Here is a 20,434-nt window from a genome sequence, read left to right on the forward strand (position 1 = left end):
ACAAAAAAAAAGACGTATTTCAAGGCAAAAGCAAATGAGCAGGTAGGATAGGTTTTATGTAAGGTAGAATGTAAGTTGTACCCTATTCGTTTTCCCAGGCAAGCCTACAACAGTTCATCCCAGGTGCTGGATTTCTGCCATTGAGATGAGGAATTCAGAGGCAGATGGGTACGGTGGGAGATTTCATGCACCACTTCACTGAAGAAAGCCTTCAGACTGATTGAGCAGCAGTTGATAACCACTTCTGACTGTTCGAGTATGCCTTGTCAGTGTTGGAAACAGTAATATTTTGCTAGTGGTGGGTGAGCTGATAAAACATGTAGATGCAGTGAAAGGGTGTCCCTGCTCTGAAAGGCTTGCTGCTCACCACGTAGTAGTTACCCTGTTTCTGTGTTCATATAACTGATTTAAAGAGCCATAACAGAAAGATTTGGCATAGAGATAATAGCTGAAGCAGTGCACTGAAGTGCAGAGTGCTGGAGGATCCAGCCAGGCTTAACAAAGCTTGAGTTTTGGCACTCTTCCACTGGTTTTACTTCAGTCACATAATCTTCCTGAGCTGGGGTTTGTAAACCAATACTTGAGTTAAATTTATTTACATATCTCAGGCTGACTTAAGCAGCCAGGAGAAATGCAGGATGGTTTCATTGTGAGTGACATGTAGATAATCAAGAGGAAGAAACACTGTGGGAGGGTATAATGCAGGGCAGTCCATTCCCAAGTAGTGAGAGTTGCTCCAGGTTCTTTTATCTTGGTGAAGAGCAGAAGGTGTTAAATTGAGTCTCTAATGGGTCTACTCACCTTAATTTTTCTTGCTGCCTTCGTACTGTCTGAACACTGACTTATCCAAACAAATTGCCACTGTGCTGCTCTAACATGGCCACATGTGAGTTCATGTCTGCATGCTTAGTTCATAGCAGTCACCAAATGCTTTACCTACATTTTCATCAAGGGGAGAAAAATCCACCTTGCAGCAAGCTCCTGGTGCTGCAGAGGCAGGGTATGTGCTGCTGGAAGACTTACTGCAGCAGCAGCTGGCACAGGGCTTGTTACCCTGCTGCCAGCATGCCTGTGCCTGCCCTGTGGAGAGTCAGGAATAATGCAAGGTTGCATTTTGTTGATGAGACATTGTGTGACTGTGTCTGACCTTTAAATCCATAAAAACAAGAAAAGGTCACTTCTGAGGGAATCGTGGGTGACTCAGAGTCCCCACTCTGTCCGAGCAGGATCTGCTCAGCAGGGAATGCCGCTTCTCCATACAAATGGGTTCTCAGACAAAGCCAGGATGTAGCATGCTGTCAGAGGGATCTGTGTGTACCAGCTGAGCTTCACCAGATTGGTCCTGGGTCTGGGAGCTCTCTGTGGGAGCACCTCTGGAGGCGCTTGGGGCTGTGTGAAAATGTTTGCTCAGCTGTGCAGCAGAGGAGTTTAGCTGTGTTAGTGGCAGACCGAAGCCTCCCATTTTGACAGAGAGAGTGAAGTTTAGAATAACTCGTTTTTCACTGTCACCACTGCAAAGTAAACCCAGTCATTCGAGCAAGTGTCCATGTGTGTCCTGACGAGGCCAACTTTTTGATTCTTGCTGATGAAGTGAGAAGATATGTGGATGGGCTCCTCTTGCCTGCAAAAACTGCTCATATGCAAGCTCAGTCTTGTCACGGTTGAGTCACTGCAATCAAGGCTGCTTGGTGTGCAGCTGTGAGGGGGCTCTCCAAACCTGGGGAACTAGTCCTGCACTCAGGTTCCATCCTACACCGCTCTTCCAGAGCTGCACCGTCAGTGCTGCAGACAAGGGCCAGCAGCTTTGAATCTTTCTATGCATACCCAGTTACTGAAAGAGCACTAGGTCTTTACTCACCTACCCAAAAAGACACATATGCATGCCTTCATGGCTGAAAGGCAGTCAGACCAGTCACTTGGCTCAGGGAAATCTGGAGATGTGTGCCTGCTGTATACAGAACTCCTTGCCTCTAAAAGGCAAAGTGGTCAGGATTTTTCATTGCACATACCTGGTGATTTAAATTTTTCACATTTCCTCCTTTGCCTGCCACATTTAGAACAAACAAAGCCTTAAATTCATCAACTCCTTGTCTGCTTTCCTTGTAATTACACTTCACACAATCACACCTTCTTAAAAGCCCTCCTAGTATATTTGCATTTAGATGGAGAATGACAGCTTTCCTGTTCTCCGTCTAACTTATAATTAACACCTTTTCTGACAACATTCTATTAACGTCAAGGTACATGGGGAGGGGCTGAAAGCCTGGGTTTCTTTAAACTTCATTTCTGCAGCATCAAAAGTGAAGAAACTACCATTTGGTTTGTTCAGGTGCTTCAGCTACGGCAACAGACTGAAGTGCTGTATAATTGTTATGTTTTTCCACATTTTCTAAGTTACTGTTAAGTGAGGCTGGACATCAGCATGAGCTCCTGCTTTTTACTAGGAGCATCTTTCTGCTAACAGACTGTTTGTGTGCTGTATTCTGACCTCTTGGGGGCTCACCACTTGGGGAGGGGGCCATTTGTGTTTCTTACTCATCATGAGGCTTTCCTGCCTCTGGCAATCAAAAGCCTGTTTAGTATGATATTGCTATATCGGCTCTTATTTACAACTAAGTAAAAGATAGCTTTTAAACATTTCAGGTCATGAGGTAAAGTAAAAGTCGTAAACTTTTCACTTTTTTGCCTTTTTTGAGTAGGCATAAAGGTGCCTACTTTAATGACATAAAGGAGACATGCTACTGTCAATTATTTGCATCTTTAGAAAAGTCTTTTTGCTCTTTTGAGACCTCAGTGGTTTGTGGACCATAGGCTGAGAAATCTTGGGGTGTGTTTTCAAGTGCATAGCTGTTCAGGGTTTTTAGGTAGAAGTCTGTGAAGGATTTGTCATGTTTGAAGAACATCTGAGAGTTCCCAATTCCTGCCAAAGTCACTGGGCGCTGCAGGGACTCAGTTCTTCTCAGGAAACGTTTGGGCTTACTTCTGGGAACTGCTTGAAGATGAAAGGCCTATTGATGCTGAAAGGAAGCAAAAACCTTTTAATGGCTGAGTAATGAATATAATTTTAAACTTGGCAACAGTGGTAGGAAACAAATAAATAAGAATTTGAACCCAAAGATTACCATAGGAGAGGCCGAGTGAGAAGATGATTAATGTTACAAAAGTAGAGCTGCTTTTTTTTTTTTCTAGCAAAAGCTAACTTAGCTTCTACTTAAGCAAACTGGCAATTCCCTTCAGCCTGTTGTAACATCCTAGCCTCCTCTACTTCAATTTTTTGGTGTAACCTAGAGGTCTGTGTATTTAAAACATAGGAAGAGGTGTATTCAGGATCATTTTTCCATATGCTTTGAAGGAAAGGTTGCAACAGTGCTGCATTTTCTTGGAACGTTACTTGTGATGAAAAATATTTGACTGGAGGTATTTTTCAATCATTGTGGATAAACAGGTGGGCTGTGAGGCCTTGATCTCTTGCTCAGTGGGTCTAATGCTGCTCTTATACAGTCAATAGTCAGGACTGGATAGACTCGATGAGTTAAAGGAGCTAGAGGAAGCAAAATCTTGGCAAGCAAATTCAATTCATATTTCTTCAGTGTAAAGATGTTTATTTTTGAGAAGCATCTACTAAGGCTGATCGATGATGATGCAGAAAATAATTGACTAACTGTACCATCTGTTGCACTTCTGCCTTATGTTTCTATTTTATCATTTGTGTATGTTCAATCTGTGTATCTTCTGCGAAATAGTGTTTGATGTGAAACAAATTTTAAAAATTTAGCAAGTCACAACTTGACAATGTTTCCATAAAGGAAAGGAAGCAAAGGTTGGGGCAACACATTTTTTATGCTGTTTGGTATTAACTGTAATGTCCTTTCATCTGCTTGTCTTTGTCACTGTCAGGCTCACTGCTCAGGTGATACAGTGTGAGAGCTGAGCACAGTTGTGATGCTCAGTAACTTTCTGTGCCATGCCATTATACATGCTTCTTTTCAAGCTGATAGGCTGAAAATTTAATCTTTGTAGATTTGTAGGCTATATAAATTGGTGGCCATTCTTCCATGGAGACTGTAAGAGCAGCAGAATTGGGATGCTGCGGCGAGGCTGTTACGGTGCATCCATGATTTCTGTTTAACTGGTTTTGGGGACAATATGTCTTGCCTTAAACAAGAATACGTCTCTCAGTCATGAGAAGTGTGGATCAGCAGTTTCTCATGATAAAAAATGAATCAATTTTAATGACAAAACAGTTTCAATAAATTTGTGATTTCCTGCAGTTGTACTCAAATGTTGTCTCTGTTTCAGAGGAAAAGGTTCTGTGCGTTGAGAAGGAAGTGAGTGTGTTTGTGTATTTGCTTTGTAGCCTTTCTCCACCCCCCTTCCTTGCTCCTGGATAATTCCTTTTGGCAGCACTAGATCTTTACAATTAAAGCAGATTTTTATTTTCATTTTGTTTTCATGTGGAGAACACACAGGACAGGAGAGGCAGAATTTCTTCCTGCACCAGTCTATTTTTTGAAAATGTTGTCATGGGCTGGATTGTCACATAGCAGCATTTGAAACTCTGTAGTAAGGACTGGCATGTCACTGAGAGTGATTTCAGAGCACACTGATATTCTCATGGCTTCTGTTACAGACCCAAGTCTGGATGATGATGTGGGTCAGACTGCGTGCTTTGCTGAACTTTCTGAACCAAATTTCTTTATTACAGCCTAGGAGTATTTTACTGTTTCAGTCTGTAGCAAGGCATGATCTGGGGTTTCTTTTGCTGTAGAGGAGTTTTGTGCATGTGTCCCCTAGCTCCCAGGCTCCAATGTGCTTTGTGTGTTGGTGCTAAGCCTCAAGGTCTGGTTTCCCAAGGCATTTTTGCAAATCGGTAAGTATGAGTTTGGGGGTGGGTTTGGTTATTAGGTTTTGAGGTTTTCTGAGATCCCATTCTAGGAAAGCCTAAATATCAAAGTGGCTAGTCTGGAGAGGTTCCTGAAGAAGAGAAGCTGGGGTTTGCCCTGCAGCTTTGTCAGTAGGGGGGTTGGGGCTCTGTCTGTGCCTGCGCAAGGGATGGCTTGCTGGAGCCGAGCAGGCGATGTCTCTGCACGGGTTTCCTCTGCTGGCGCCTGGCTGGTCATGGAGACCTCCTCTCCTCTTGGCACAGGTCCCTGCAGGGCCTGAGCTGACCGTGGTTCTCCAAGGCTTTCTGCCTGGCTTCCTAACGCTGACCTTAGGGCAGCCGTTCAGTGTTACGAGTTGCACTGTAGCCCAGGATTTCAAAATCTTTGAAGAGCATGTTGACAAATGCCCTCAATGGCTGGGTTAATGGTGGGCAGGAATGGTGTTTCCACAGGTGCTGAGAGTAGGATATTGACAGGCTTATATTAAAGAAGTGGGCATTTCAGTAGACAGCAGACTCTTCTGCTCTGAATTCGGAATGCCATCTAGTGCAACACAACCTATTTTTTTTAAAAATAAAAGCCCCTGAAGTATGAGATGAGACAGCATGCGTGGAAACATGGCACCTACATGACAAAATGGAACTGAAATGAGTTTTAGCTCTTGTTTTCAGGTAGTTTAAGGTCTACCTGAAAGTAGTCAGTCTGTAAATTAAAGGAGGGAGGGCTGCTGATCTCAGCTGCATGATCAAGTCAGTAGCTACTCACTGTTTCTTCCCTTATCCTTCTGCTTTTGAAACTGCAGCTCCTTCTGTTCAATGAAGCTGGAGGAAACTATGGAACAAAAATAGCTTTGATCCAATTCAGACAGGGAGGCAGAGGGTGGATGAGGAACCTGAACAGGAAAGGGGAGGGGAATGACCCCTCTCCTGGCTGCACGGGCAGCCAGCTGTGCATGGCCAGCAGCCTGGGCCGCTAGTCACTGTGAGGGCATGAGGTGGTCTGCAGTGGTACCAAGGCATGACTAACCTTGCCAAGCAGTGCCCTGTAGTCCTGTGTGTGTGTGAGCACCCATGTCCACCAGGCTGCTCTGGAACAGGCACCTTTGTCTTCGCTTAAACCTGCAGGAACTGGCATTATGGCAAAAAAGCGGTGTCCCTTCCCCTTGCCTCTGTCCCTCCCCTCTCTCTCCCTTCGCACACTCTTTAGAAAGAATTTATTGCTGGGAAGACAGCTTGGGGTCAAGGAAGGTTCAGGGAAAGAAAAGGCCTTTAGAGGTATTACAGCTGCTGTTTTTGCAGCAAGAGGCATGCAAGTTGTTTTACATTCAGTGTTGGAGTATGTATAGGAAACAGGGCTACTTCTCACTGTAAATATTATCGTTGCAAGAAGCTCAAGTGGTTTAGGGTTTTCCTTTTGTTTGAACGTGATCAGAACCCCTGAGCAAAACAGCTTGATTGCTCTGAATTTGGATGCTTGCCAGCCTAGAAATAGAAGGACATCCATAATCCACATGGACGTAGGACACTGTTCAAGTAGAAGGCAATTTTCAGGGTCATAATATGTGGCCTGGCTTTCACTTAAAAAAATGCATTCACTTAAAAAATCTTTTGCAAGCATACAGTAGTAGATACAGCCAAGATTGCTTCTATTTTGCCTTATAATTCCTCCTAAGTTTTTGTCTTCTGTGGTTGGCATCTCCCACACCTGACTGCACAAAGCTTTCCTGGCACACACAGGGCAACCGACCAACTAACTGCTTATAGATAGGAAATTGCTCACATGCAAAATGACATCAGATGCAGAGGGGAAATGCTTCTATTACATAGTTTGTAACAGAAGGATTATGTGTATTGACTGAAGCAATGGTCTGTGATTCCTGTTTGGGATTTTTTTTGTTTGTTCCTTTTCTGTTTTGTTTCGGTTTTATTGTAGATTTTTTTAAATAGTTTGCATTGTTTGCAGAAGTGGGTACATGGATCTTACTGTACACTTCTGTTTTGCTATATTTGGAAACAGTTCAGCATTAGCAAAGTTGGAAACTATGTTAAATGTGAACAATCTAACCCCTGAATATGTTTTTCTGTTTTAGTGGTACAAGTACATCCTGGTTGCAGTTCCATATATAGAAATTTACCATCAGACAGCATCTTTTTCCAGAGCTCCCATTGATCAGGAAACCCCCTCTGTAGCAGTCAGACCTCTTGGTTAACTGCTACAGCAAAGCCAGTCCTCTGCCTTTCCTTTAGGGATGATCAAGTTTTCAGGAGCTGATTATTGGTGTGGTATTTGGGAAAATGTCGCTGGTGGGGAAGACAAGGCTCTTCACTTGCAAACTCGGGCACTTGAGAAGATAAGTGTATGAAGAATAATATTGGAATTGTGTGTATACAGTAGACTGTGCAGTGGAGTAGACATAGGAGACGAGAGAGATACCTGCATCCACTATGCCTGTGTGCTTTTTCTTCCCCAGTGTCTATAAAGATTAGACCAAGAGATTCTTGTGGTTTGCAGTAGTATTTTAAAGACAAGGTGTAGTTGAAAGGATCTGGTTTTTCATCAAGTCATTCTGCTGCGCACGTGACACGGCTTTATTGGTGTTCTGATGTGGGGCTGGTGGAATTGAGTGCATGCAGATGTGGCTGAGAAGGAACAGGGGGGTTTGACCTTGTGTTTTCTGAATTTCTGATACCTTTTTTCTAAATAAGTTTACATGATCGCTTTAAATGCAAGTACATGGCTTTCTAGGTAAGCAGCTTTCCAGATGTCCATGTGAAGTGGAGAGTGAGTTTTTGAGCCTGTACATTGCCAAGTTGTATTGCCTTGTTTTTTGTCGAGTAGGCAAAACTCAATCTTTGAAAGTGGCAACACCTTCAAAATAGTGGATTCTCTTTTACTCTTGGATGATGAATTAGGGTAAAAGTCTGAAGGAAAACAGGAATGGTGGTTTTTTCACATCAATCATTGCAAGCGGATCTGCCAGCTCATGTGCTTATCATGCCCATTGACTCAATTTGTTTCACAATTAAATGGGTAGATAGTTCTTCTTCTCGAAGGATGCTATCAAGAGAAGAAATCACTGAGAAGGATGCATGCTGTACCTTGTGTGTCACATTACTGTGTTGTGCAGCAAATACTTGACATAACTGATTTGTCAGCTGTAACCCCTCTGTGAATTACAAAATTACTTTCATTCTGGACGTATACCGTTGTCTGAAAACCAGGGTTTCTGCACAAAGTAGGCACTTGTTGATAACACTAGTGTACAGTGTTAGTCATCCTTTCTTTCTTTCCTTCCTAAAGCTTGTGCAACGAGGACAGAAACTTGCTACGTATTCGAGAGAGAGAGAGACGGAGTCAGGAGGTTCTAGAGAAGAAAGACCAGTTCTCAAAGAAGATTCCTCTCTTTGCAGAACCCTACAAGGTAATAGTAGGGGGGCATGGGGTGGAAGGAGAGGAGGAAGAAGGGTTGAGGGGGAAGAGGAGAGCTGTGTCTTCTGCATGGGGTGTAGCAGACTTGAGCATGGTACAGGCAAATACAGCATCTTCCCATCTACTGAACTTCAGTTCCTCAGAGTATGTGCTTAAAGCTCTGCTGGCTGTGCAAGAGCACGATGGACTTGGGGTTGGCCTCCTTTGAGGGAGAGTGCTCAGGAGCAGCTTGGCTGCCTGTCTGTCTTCAGATGTGCTTATAAAAAATGGATCTGATGTTAGTGTTCCTGAAGGCTGCAGGTGCACCTGCAAGCTTGACTTGGAATAATTGATAGTGGCTACAGGAGTCCTATTTGCTTTGGAGAGATTTACAGGATCAAGATAAGCTTGCCTAACTTCACTCGTGGTGATGTACAGTGATTAAGTTAAGATCCTGAAGAACTGTCTCTTCTTGAGCTGGATCTCTTGGGGTGTTTTTGAAATTTTCACCTCTTTGTTCTTCTGTTGCAGACTAATAAAGAAGATGAGTTGTCAAGCCGAATTCAGAACATGCTGGGCAATTATGAGGAGGTCAAGGAGTTCATGAGCAACAAATCCTGTCAGAATCTCATAGGAATTCCGAAAAGCGTTGTTCCTCTGATCCCACCAGGACAGCCTGATTACCCATACTTTCCTGGAAAGACCAGCCATACATTACCATCTTCATTCCAGCACCCGCCCCGCCGTCCACCCGTGGGACCTATGGTTGTAGCACCTCGACCTCCAAGCCACTCCATTCACTACCAAAAGGCACAATCAGGAACAGAACCAGCTTCAGGTTTGCACACCAAGAGTCGCAGCTTATCCAACAGTGGGAGCCAAGGTCAAGGACGCAATCGTGGTGGCCGGGAAAGTCAGGCAGGTTTTCAGCACAGTCAGAATGACAAGCCTGGGGATTGTGAAGGTCGTGCTCATGAACTGCAGGCCTCCCCTTTGCCACTTTCCCCATTACTGCCATGTTTGTTGTCTTCTCCAGTGGCACCCCTGTCACCTCTACATTCCAGCCAGCATATCAATTCCAGGTCACAGAACAGCAGCAAAAGTCATGGGCCGACTTACAGTCAAACAAAATCATCTCAGGACCTAGTGACAGGATCACAGGAGAAGGAAAGTCGGGACAGCTCAGCCGTTACCTTGACCAGCACTGCTCAGCCTTCCTCTCAGACTTTCCCCCCATCTTTGACATCAAAAGCCAGTGCAATGCAGCAGAAACCAACTGCCTATGTCAGACCCATGGATGGCCAAGATCAGGCACCATTTGAATCCCTGGAGCTCAAACCGCTCATGGAGGAATACCACGAAGGACCTAATGAAGATCTCTTGGATTTGAAGGCAAAAGTCAAAGCTGAATTATCCAAATTGGAAACCCCTTCTGAGCCCAAGGAAGAACCCAATGAAGATATCTCAGATTTGAAGGCAAAAGCCAAAGCTGAACTATCCAAATTGGAGACCCCTTCAAAGCCTGTAGAGGTAAGTGCAGTTGTTGGGGGTCTCTGTTGCCAGCAGGATAACTTCAGCTCTGGGAGAACAGGTTGTTGAACAGCAGCAACTGCCAGAAGCAATGACAGCTGTACGTGCATGACCCTGTTTAGAAGGTGCATTTTGAGGTTGGCTTTTGATGAACTGGGTGAGATAGCATCCTGTTTGGATGGTGGAAACAATGCTTTCCATGATTCTTCAGTGGATTTTTCCATTGCTTTCCATGATTCTTCAGTGGATTCTTCCATTTTCTCAGTGAGGCTGCAGCAGGTTTTATGGTTCGAGAGACTGCTTCTGTGACTATGATTTTTGTTTTCCTCTAAGGCTTGTTGAAAAAGAAGGGGGAAATGATGCAGTGAGAAGGTCAAGTGGCGATGCAGTTAGTACATGCAGAGTGTCAGTACTCAATCTGAGTCCCAGTGGGTGGAGGCCCCAAATCCTCACTGAATATTGGGACAGGAAACAGTGCAGCAAGGTCTGCAGTCACCTGGGACTGTGAACACCACAGGATTCTCCTCAGTAAGTTCGTAAGATTTCACTTGTAGACCAATGGGAAAGTATGAATTGCTCTTTTCCAGGTTGAGCCATTTCAGTTGGTACAGCAAGGCTGAGGACAGGGTTTGCAGATCAATAGATGCAGTTCAAAACACATCACTGTTGCTGTTGTACTATTTAAATGTGCTTGACAGAGGGAAGAAAACTTTGGAGAAGATGCTATTTTTTAAAATTTTTTTTTTTTTTGTACCTTGAGTTGATTAGAGGTTATGGGCAGTGAGTGGCAGAGACTGGCATAGTTGAGCTGTGTTTGATTAGTCTGTTGTGGCTTTCGCTTGAGAGAAAAAGAAAAGGGCAGTGGACAGAGTGGTTGGGAAGGCTTTTCTGAAGATTTCCAAAAGCATTTGTCACCTACATTTTTAAGTTTGGGCCCTGCTGGGAAGTCCTGTAGTTTCACTAGGAGCAGGTGTATTGTTTAGGAGACTATTAGGAAACATGAGGGGAAAGGGATATCTGGAACTATAATTCCTTCTTAACCAGAAAGTTAAGACGTGCTTCTTTCCTTTATAATTATTTTGGTACAGCAAGATTGCTTACTGTACTCCATTTGTTTTTGCTGACCCCAAGACCACCTCTCTGATATTGTCCTGTGTGATGGAGGCAGAAGCCTTGACTGGTAAAGCAGTGGGAGAGGAGGAGCAGTGCTGATGTACATATGCTGTCCAGCAAACACAGCTCTTTTTCCTGTGCCCTTTGAAGCCCAGTGTGAGCTGTGCCAAGGGACCAGCACACTGACCCTGCCTGCCTTGTGGCTTGGCCTCCCATGAGCTCAAGGGCAGTTGGTTCCCTGGTATTTTTGGGGGGTTTTACTCTGCTCGTCCTTCAGCATTGAGATTATTGCTATGCCCTATGGGATATGGGATCCCACAATGCTGACCTAAAGCAGCTGGGCCAGAAGAGCTACAAAGATAGTTTTCAAATTGTCTTTTGCCACCTTTGTAATGAAAAGGAAGAGTGTGGGTGAAGTCTGCTTTTCATGGAAAAGGGTGTGGATCTGCTACAAAGGGCTGTAGGCAATATCTTGTGGAAAATGAGAGGAAATGATCAAAACTACATAGTTGAGAAGTTATTTTTTTTTTTCATGCTGAGAGATTTTATTTGCTTCCAGATAGGTTTGGCATTGCACATCACAGCTCAAAACAGGAAGTTCACCGAGGTCTGCATTTCCTTATTTGCCTGACCAGATATTTTACTCCGGGGGGAGAAGTGAACCAGTGCAGGGCATCATCTTCTGTATTATCTTATTGTCTCATCTGCATTATTGTCTGTTTCTCTTTTCCCATACTTCTCCTGTCATCTCATGTATCTCTGATTTAACATGAATTTCATTAGGATGATGTTAGCTACGATGTTGTGTGCTGAATGAAACTTCTTTCTCACTTTCCATTGAGCACATGAGTCTGAGGCCAAATGCCCATGAAAATTCTACAGCTGCCAGTGCATGAGTAGCATTACTCTTGCTCCTTCTGTTAGATCTGTGGCAAAGTAAGAACAGAATAAAAAGGGAATTGAAGATAATACAAAAAAAGTTTTTGCGCAACCCAGGAACCTGTATTTAATTATATGCCTAGTCCATTTTGAAGCAGATAGATGAACCTTTTTGTGGATATGCTGAATGATACTGCTTTGATCTAGGGATCTTTAGGCTGTGGCCCCTGACAGTTTTCTGTGCATAGGCATTTTGGATAATGGCTCTGTAAGCCCTTGTGAAAAATTCATTACTTCATTTTCTGCTTATTTCAGTCTTTTCATTGTCACATTTGCTTACTTCTGTTTGGTCTTAATGATCAACATCTATTTGATAATACAGTCCCTCCAGTGCTGAAGCCTGGAGAGGGAGGAGGAAGAAACAGTGAGGTTGCAGCCCTGGCAGTGTGCCCTGTGTGCTGCATGTACAGTTCAGGGGTGGTGACTGGGGAGCAGGGCTGGGCTGGTTTGCTTTTAGGAAACATCCCGTGAGGGCTGCTGCACACAGGTGAAAGATTCACCCAAAGAAAGGATCTTGAGAATGCTGACTGGGGGTCCTTTGGCTGAAAGGTCGTCCTGTTTAGTTTTTGGTGAAACAGAAGCTGCCAGGAGGCTCCTGCTCTGCAATGACCCTGACAGTGAATAGGTCTAGACTAGCAGAAATTCTGCTGTTCTTCTCTCCTCCTCCCAGCAACTGGGAGCATGGCTTTACACATTTTATTTAAACTGTTTTGCCCCAGTTTACTGAACAGCCACATGCCAAATATGGTTCTTCCCATCATCTCCCTTGACATGACTTAAGAAAGCCATTTCCTCAACCACATATGTTGGCTAATTGAATTTCTGAGGCTTGTTTCACCTGCAGCTGTGAATACGTTATGGACAGCTTCTGCTCATGGGAACACTGAAAAGTTAAGCCTTCCAGCCCAAATAGACACACAGTTCCACTGTAGAGTGAATTAATCCACAGAGGATAACCATGCAGTGACTCACGTCACATTTGCATAAAGAAACTGAACAGCCCTTTCTGCTCTTTCCTAAATCAAAACCTTCACTTTCAAATGCCATCCCAGTCTCTTTAAGGCATCTTTCCAAATTTATTGTGAGCCTTAAAAAATATAGCACACATGAAGAAGCTTACATATACCCCTTGTCTTCATGTGCCAGGTTTTACCTCTTCCCCCAGCACCTAAACAACGATGCTTTTAAAGCCATTCTCTCTTCTCATGTCTTTAGGAGACCTGCAGCAGCAACAGAGACCCTTGTATTTCCTCCATTGACACGGTCTGTGATGTGTGAAAGGGAATTGGCTTGACAGCAGGGCCAAGAAGCAGTGAGGCTCCTTTGAGAGAGATGTTTGTAAATCCTCAAGTATTATTAAGGGCAGAGTGTCTGGAGAAATGTACAGCCCTTGATGCCCACTGAAGGTTTGGCTTTGTTTTCCTGGCAATTTTGTAAATGTTAGGGCATAGCTCTTTTTACCTCATGTAATGAGGCCTCACTGGACTCTCCTGCCTGTGAACCAGGAAGCAAATAGGGAAACAGCCAATTTAAAGTACGAAAACGACAAAAAGAAGCAACAATGAAGAGGCCCAGATGTGTTAAGTCTTTTTGGTTACACTGTATTATCCTTGAAGCATAGGGTACACACAAAGATCTTTGTGTTCAAACTGGGATTGCTGTCATTTGAGCTCTGTTCCCCTCAGTAAACATTTATGAATGGTCACCCCTTAAAACATGGTTGTTATATAGTATATGTAATGACTAAATATCTACAAAGAAGTTTGGATGACAAATATAAAAAGTCCATTCTAGTAAGTAATTTTTCACTGACTTCTCTCCATGGCAACTGAGCTTTTCTACTGGCAGGAGTTGTCAGACAGGTGAACCCTGTAGGGTAGAAATAAATATATTGTTTCAATCCAGCATCCTTTTGAAATGAAAATCTTTAAAGACAAATATATAGCACTCTTGGCCTTACATAATGAATACACAGTATTTAATATTAATCTGTTGTTATCTTTCTACCATGTATATTATACCTCATGTATATTTCTCATTTACTGAGTAGAAGGGAGATTGTGCTTTTTTCCCCCCTCTCCCCTCTGTATTCCTTTTTCTGATTTATTTTTTTTCCTTGCTTTGCACCAAGACAGGTAACAAGATGTTACTTCTGTGTCTCCCCTTCTACCCTTTTTATAATCAGAAGAGCCTTATGTGATTGGAGGTTTCCATGCTTCACCACAAGCATTAATTTGTCTCTTTGTTGGTGTGCGACTTAAAGCAGATCAAACGTGAATGAGAATTGTTACTTTTTCTGACTGTTTTGGTTAAGAAAAGTTAAAAACCAGAAAAAGTAAACCTCAACTTCACTATAAGGGCTGAAACTGAGCTATCTGATTTTCAGTAAACGTCCCTAACAACTTGTATGTAAATATCCAAAGCTGTGCAGTCCGAGGCCTTTCTCAGAACCCTTGGGCATTGTGGTAAGTGTGAGCTGAAATGAATTGCAATCAGAGAAAGGTTAACTGTGGGATTCTCTGCTGCTTGTTGTAATACCAAGCACCCAAAGACGTATCCTTTTACTTGAGTCTTCTCCATGGTCCTTTTTGGCTCTCAGAAGTGAAAGCCGTTTTTCCCCTCAGTCTCTGTAGCAGCTGGGTTGCAGATACATCCAGAGGCAATGACCCTGGTCACTGCTCCTTGGGGTGGTTGCATAGACTACAGACAGTTTAGGGGTTGACAGAGGTTATGAGGTCAGGATTGCACACAGCTTTTGCATTTTTAGATACATGAACAGATTCTGGCTCCTCTTGTTTTCTGTCACTTGATGTGCATGCAGTATCTTAAGAGAAATCACAGTCAATCCCAGGTGACAGGAGAGAATTGTATGGCAGTGCTGTGTTTCGTTCGGTTTGTTTTTTGTCTAAACCAAACTAGAGCATGCAGGTGTAGTTATGTAAACAGAAAAAGCTACTTGTTTTATTTGATTTAATAGGTAAATCCCATTGGATGCAAAGGAGGTTTTTCCCTTGTGTGCCTCTCCTTTGGAAGGAGCCACGCATTTTATCCAGGCTGGAAATAAACCAGCAATAAAATGCCAAAGCAGCTCTAATAGCTCACACGAAACATCCTCCACCAACCTGTTTGTAGATTTTTGAAACTCTCCGCACTGCTTCTTGCACAAGTGGAAAGTGCCAAAGGGACAGATGTTGCCAATTTGAACTGTACAGGGGGAAGGCAAATATTGCTAAGCAACAGAGTGCTTGAGAGAGCATTTTTCGGAGAGGAGCCAAGGGAGTTATGCCTGGGAGCACTTGCAGCTTCTCATGGCTCGGCGCGAGGGAAGAGATTAAAAGTTCTTTCCTGTCAGGGCTGACGCCGCCAGCACAAAAGACACCATAACCTATTGACACTGATTAGGGCTGACAAGGGAATGTATGAAAACAGGAAATCTCCCCTGCCATGTAGGAGGGCAGCAAGACATGTTCACGGAGGTAAGTGCACCAGGCAGACGTGGCACTGAGCCGCCTGTGCCAGGGCGGTGTCAGGAGTTGGCTTCGGCGGGAGGAGGTGAAACCCAGGCAGGCGCCGAGCACCGTGAGGGCCAGTGGGGGCCTTGTCGGGGTCCGGCTTTCACGTCTGACTGGGAGCAGGTCGCTGAAGGATGGGCTGGTAGGGAGAAGGGGCTGTTTCCAGTGAGTCTTGTAATTGCAGGCTGCCTCATGTAAATGGAGTTAACTTCTCTAGTTATTGAAGGATGAAAGATCTTATAAACAAGGCGAGTCTTAAAACATCTGTCCGTGGTTGTGCTCCTCCCTGGCCAAGCAGCACTTCATAGCTAAGTGGCAGCCTGGAGGTCTTTCCTCTGGTGGTCCTGAATGCCACTGGAGATGTTTCCTCAGAGAGTGAATCTGCCCATTTCAAGCCTCTGAATTATTCTGGCAGTAGACTCATGGTGTCTTGTTCAAGACATGTACTTTCAGGATTGAAACACAGATTTGTCGTCTTACATTGGTCTTTGCATTAATAATCTCCTAATGCTATTTTGAGCACCTCTGGTCTTTGATCTGATTCTTTGCATTGTTTGAGTGAAGGGAAATGGTTAGCACGTGCTTTGTGTTGTATTTCTTACTTCATGGGAGTTTTCACTGGCTACCAGTGAACCTCAGTGGAAGTGGCATTTTGCAGCTTAGGGATGCTCCATAGGAATTGTCTGCATCAGCACGGTGATGTCAGTTATGACAAGTCTGGTGGTACTGCTCCTGCTTCTTGGGCACTGATCATAGCACTCTTGCCCCATACAGTGCTGCAGCAAGAAGGTGCTACATTCAAGTATTGGTCAGCTCTCTGGTTTTCAAGGAGCCTTGAGGGGAGAAAAATTTCCCTGCTGTTTGTGTGAGCTAGTACAGTCCTGCATCACAGAAGGGCTTCCTGATCTTCCCTGGTAGGGCATAAGATTGCCAGAGCTCGCCAAAGCTTGACATACCAATATGTTTAGTTTTTGAAATGAATTCAGCAAGTAGTGGTATTCTTGCCCTGGCATAACATAGTCTGTTTTCTCTCAGTTATGCCTCTCCCACTTGTTTCCTTGTGTGGTTATTCCATACTTTGCAGTTTCAGGTCTCATTTTTTTATTTTCTCTGGTGTCTAACAAGTTTGCTCTCTGAATTATCTTTAACATCCTTTTCCCTCCCAAGATTTAGATGCCAGTTTTCATCTTTACAATGATGAACGTATATTACTTAAACAATAAAATAGTCCTTTATTGTTTTAAGCAGCAGAATATTTTAATTCTCAGTTGTAAAAGGTGATACTCCTAACTTTTTGATCACCTGCTTTTCAACACACCGATTTCTCTTCTAAGCAGCATTAGCAGTGCTACACTTTCTTGCCAATTTGTTCCATTGGTCAGATGGTTCATAAATGTCATTTGATATTGAGGCCCTCTTTTTGCATGCAGTCAGGTGTAGCAAATAGTGCGAGACGTGATCTTGGCAGTCCATCGTGCTCCCAGCAAAAGGTCTGGGTGCGTTTCCCAGGGAGGCTCTGCCGTCTGCTCAGCTGCCTTTGCATATACCCAACCTCCTGGGAAACAAACTGCAGCTGACATGACTTTGTTTCAGACACCACAAGGGCTTGATGCTGGAAAGTGTCCTCTGCCCCCTCCCTTCCCCCCAGCTACCTTCATCTCATAAAAGGCATTACTGCCTTTCTGTGAGACCTGCTTCTCCAGGATATTGAATTCAATCGCTTTGGCCTTTCTGCCCATTCTTCAGATGGAGCTTTTCTGGAATCAAAGGAGGAAGGAACAAGTGTGATGTTTGCTTTGGCTGCTAAGGAAATAGAGCTCAATAGTACTTGGCTTGTGGACTAATTTTTAACCGGTTATGAAACTTGACCTAAACTCTCATTACTTACAGAAACTCCAGTTTGGGTGACTTGTACAAATGTGCACTTTCCTTTGAAGTTAAATAGTAACTATTGCCATTCAATACATTAGCATACAGCTTAGATTATGCCAAACTCAGAAATATTATCTTGGCTGGCTTGTTAAGCTTCACAAAGTCAAAAGAAAAATGTGTCCATTAAAAAACCAAAAAACCCCCAACAAACCAACTTAAAGTTTTCAGATCTCTATTTTGCTGCTTGAATTTAGAAAGAATAGCGACAACATAGCAATACTTGCTTTTTCCTTTTCTTGGGAGACGTCAAGAAATTTAAGTTTCTGTATTAGCATAATTTTGAGAGAACTTATGCCTCTTGAATCAGAGCCTAAATTCAAATGTTTGATTTAAGGCACTTTTGAATTGAATAAACAAAGCACCCCCAAAGGGAAAGCGAGTGAGCACTTCCCCATGATTTTTCAGGCTAACTGCTGCTGTATGTGTTTACAAGTATTTTTCTGTGTCTCTAGAGTGAGCCCACTGGCACAGTGACAGAAAACCTTTTACAAGTCTATTGTAAAATAAACAATGTGTGGAACGATTTCGTGTTAACACTGTGGTATATATTTCTTCTAAAGGTTGTATTTTTTTTAACTTGGTAGAAAAACACTGTTTTTTTTAAATATGCCTTGTGCACATTGCATTATGAATAGCAGTGGCATATGAAGAATGGTTTGAGAAGATGTAGGGAGACTTGATGTAACAGCAAAGTCATGTCAGATTTGGATCCTGCCAACCTACTCCTTCTTATACAAGGAATACTTTGGTTTCTTTCATCAGCCTGTCAGCTCACTGCTGTGCAGACCAAGTTGTAATTCAGACCTGGTTGAACACCATCTGTTCACTAAAGGTGAAAGGTGTGGTATATTCCGCCTAAATGTTTTCACTTGAAGCAAGCGTTTTACTAAAGGTGCTCATGGCTGTCACGTTGCTTGTCTATTTGCAGTTTTGCTTTGTTAATCCTTGGCTGGATGTGCTGAAGGAATATCATCTGTGCTTCGCCAGTGCAGGGGACAGGCTGACCTCCCTTGCCTCCTTGGTGTGCTGCGCTGCAGAGCAGGGTCAGCTCCATTCCTGCCCCTCTGTGCTAATACAGCGTTCGTGTTACCACAGTAAGACAGCGCCTGTTTCCATAATGAAAGCAAGAGGAGAAGCAGTGTGGTATTTATGTTTCTGTTTGCTATGGTAGCAGTAACCCCTCGGGCATGTCCTACCCTTTCCTTAGACGTTTCCTTAGACATTTCCTCGGAGCCTTCTGTGGTGCACATGTAGGGAAATGCTCGTCCAGCTTTCAGGAGTTTGGGGATTGCACGCGAAACTATTGTGATGTAAAGACTTTGCCTGAGAGGTCATAAATTGCAGTATGTAAAGGTGTTGGGCCCAATCCGTCATATGGCTACAAATTATAAAGCTGCCTGCTCACATCCCTGAGTATTTTAAACGGTTTGAGTATTTGCCATTGGTTTGTGGGAACTTTTTGCACAAATACCAGCACGTCTCAGTTTAATGAGACTGAAGTGTTTTGCTAAGGAAGGATGAGTTATGAGGAAGACCAAACTCCTCCCTCTAAGCAATTGTAAATCCGAAATTAAGAGGCTCCGATGTTCTGAATTGTAATTGATCCAGAAGCAGCAAGTTTTCCAGCCATACCAAAAGCCTTCATTCCCAACTGCTCGTACAATGAGGATCCTCCTTCATTGGCAGTCTTCAAAAGAAGATGCACTGAATACAAAGAAAATATTGAGACAAACAGCAGGAGTATCACAAAAAGAGCAATTCCAGCGTTAGCCATGGCAAAAGAAAGACCAAGGATGCCACGACCCAGAATAGCATTGCTCAGATTAAATACTGACATTCCAAAGGAAGTAGTACCCGGAGTTTCATATTTCTTCTTTCCAAGATTGGAGTCGAGCAAGAAATTTTGGTTTTCTGGATCAATGTCTGCATAGTGGCTCTTCATGGCAGACGGCTTGGTGGAGTACAGGTAGCTGAAGTCGTCACTGTTGGAGCTGGAGCTGTCCTCGTCGAGGGAGATGTAGAACTTGCCCATCTCGTTGCTGCTCATGCTGGCAGGGCTGCTCCTGTCCTTGCTGGCGGGACTCGATGCGCCTGCCAACACAAGGGTGGAGGAGGGAGAGGGCAATCTCCTCCCCAGAAAGTTCCTCTGCAGGTGGGTCAAACCTCTCCGATGAAATCCGAGCAGATCCGGGCTGGGGGCAGAACAGGACGCAAGAAAACGGAGGCAAGCAGTGGCCAGAAAACAGCCAGATGACCAGGCTGAAAACAGAGTGAACCTCTGACCCCTCAAACACTCACCTTGCCTGAGTTAAAGCAAAAGTGAAGTGTCTCGTTTCCGAGGAGAGAAGAAAAAAAAACTCATCACCCCTCCCCACAGTTTTTAGGAGGGCCATCAGCTTGGAATGCAGGCCTGCTAGTTAGTTCTTTTGTGTGGATCTATCACCCAAGGCAAACCGCCCTCCCCCATTCAACATCTTTCTTTTACAGTGAGGGAGGGGAAAGAAAAATTCCCTGCTTGGTTTTTTAGAACAAGTAAACCTACAGGCTACAGGCTGGGGGCAGAGTGGCTGAAGAGCAGCCAGGTAGAAAGGGACCTGGGAGTTTGGATTGACAGGAAGCTGAACATGAGCCAGCGGTGTGCCCAGGTGGCCAAGAAGGCCAATGGCATCCTGGCCTGGATCAGGAACAGTGTGGCCAGCAGGACCAGGGAAGTGATTCTTCCCCTGTACTCAGTGCTGGTGAGGACACACCTGGAGTGGTGTGTCCAGTTTTGGGCCCCTCAGTTCAGGAAGGATATTGAGGTGCTGGAGCAGGTCCAGAGAAGAGCAACAAGGCTGGTGAAGGGACTGGAGCACAAGTGCTATGAGGAGAGGCTGAGGGAGCTGGGGTTGTCCAACCTGGAGAAGAGGAGGCTCAGGGGAGACCTCATCACTCTCTACAACTCCCTGAAAGGAGGTTGTAGCCAGGTGAGGGTTGGTCTCTTCTCCCAGGCAGCTCTCAGCAAGACAAGAGGGCATGGTCTTAAGCTGTACCAGGGGAGGTTTAGGTTGGATATTAGGAAAATTTTTACAGAGAGAGTTGTCAGACATTGGAATGGGCTGCCCAGGGAAGTGGTGG

At 44.1% G+C, this 20,434-nt stretch overlaps 1 protein-coding gene across 3 annotated transcripts in view; it reads left to right on the top strand.

The window, feature by feature from the left end:
* AFF1 (ALF transcription elongation factor 1) overlaps window positions 1–20,434 on the top strand; it is a 75,330-nt gene that overhangs the window by 16,291 nt on the left and 38,605 nt on the right. For 2 of the 3 annotated variants that reach the window (XM_064651680.1, XM_064651679.1), the window contains exons 2-3: window positions 8,184–8,304; window positions 8,823–9,821. In XM_064651680.1, the coding sequence (XP_064507750.1) occupies window positions 8,184–8,304; window positions 8,823–9,821 (1,120 nt within the window). Of the gene's footprint in view, window positions 1–5,583; window positions 5,633–8,183; window positions 8,305–8,822; window positions 9,822–20,434 lie in introns of those variants that run through there. The other variant, XM_064651681.1, reaches the window with a different exon arrangement.

Source organism: Pseudopipra pipra, chromosome 4, assembly GCF_036250125.1.
Source record: "Pseudopipra pipra isolate bDixPip1 chromosome 4, bDixPip1.hap1, whole genome shotgun sequence".
NCBI lineage: Eukaryota > Metazoa > Chordata > Aves > Passeriformes > Pipridae > Pseudopipra > Pseudopipra pipra.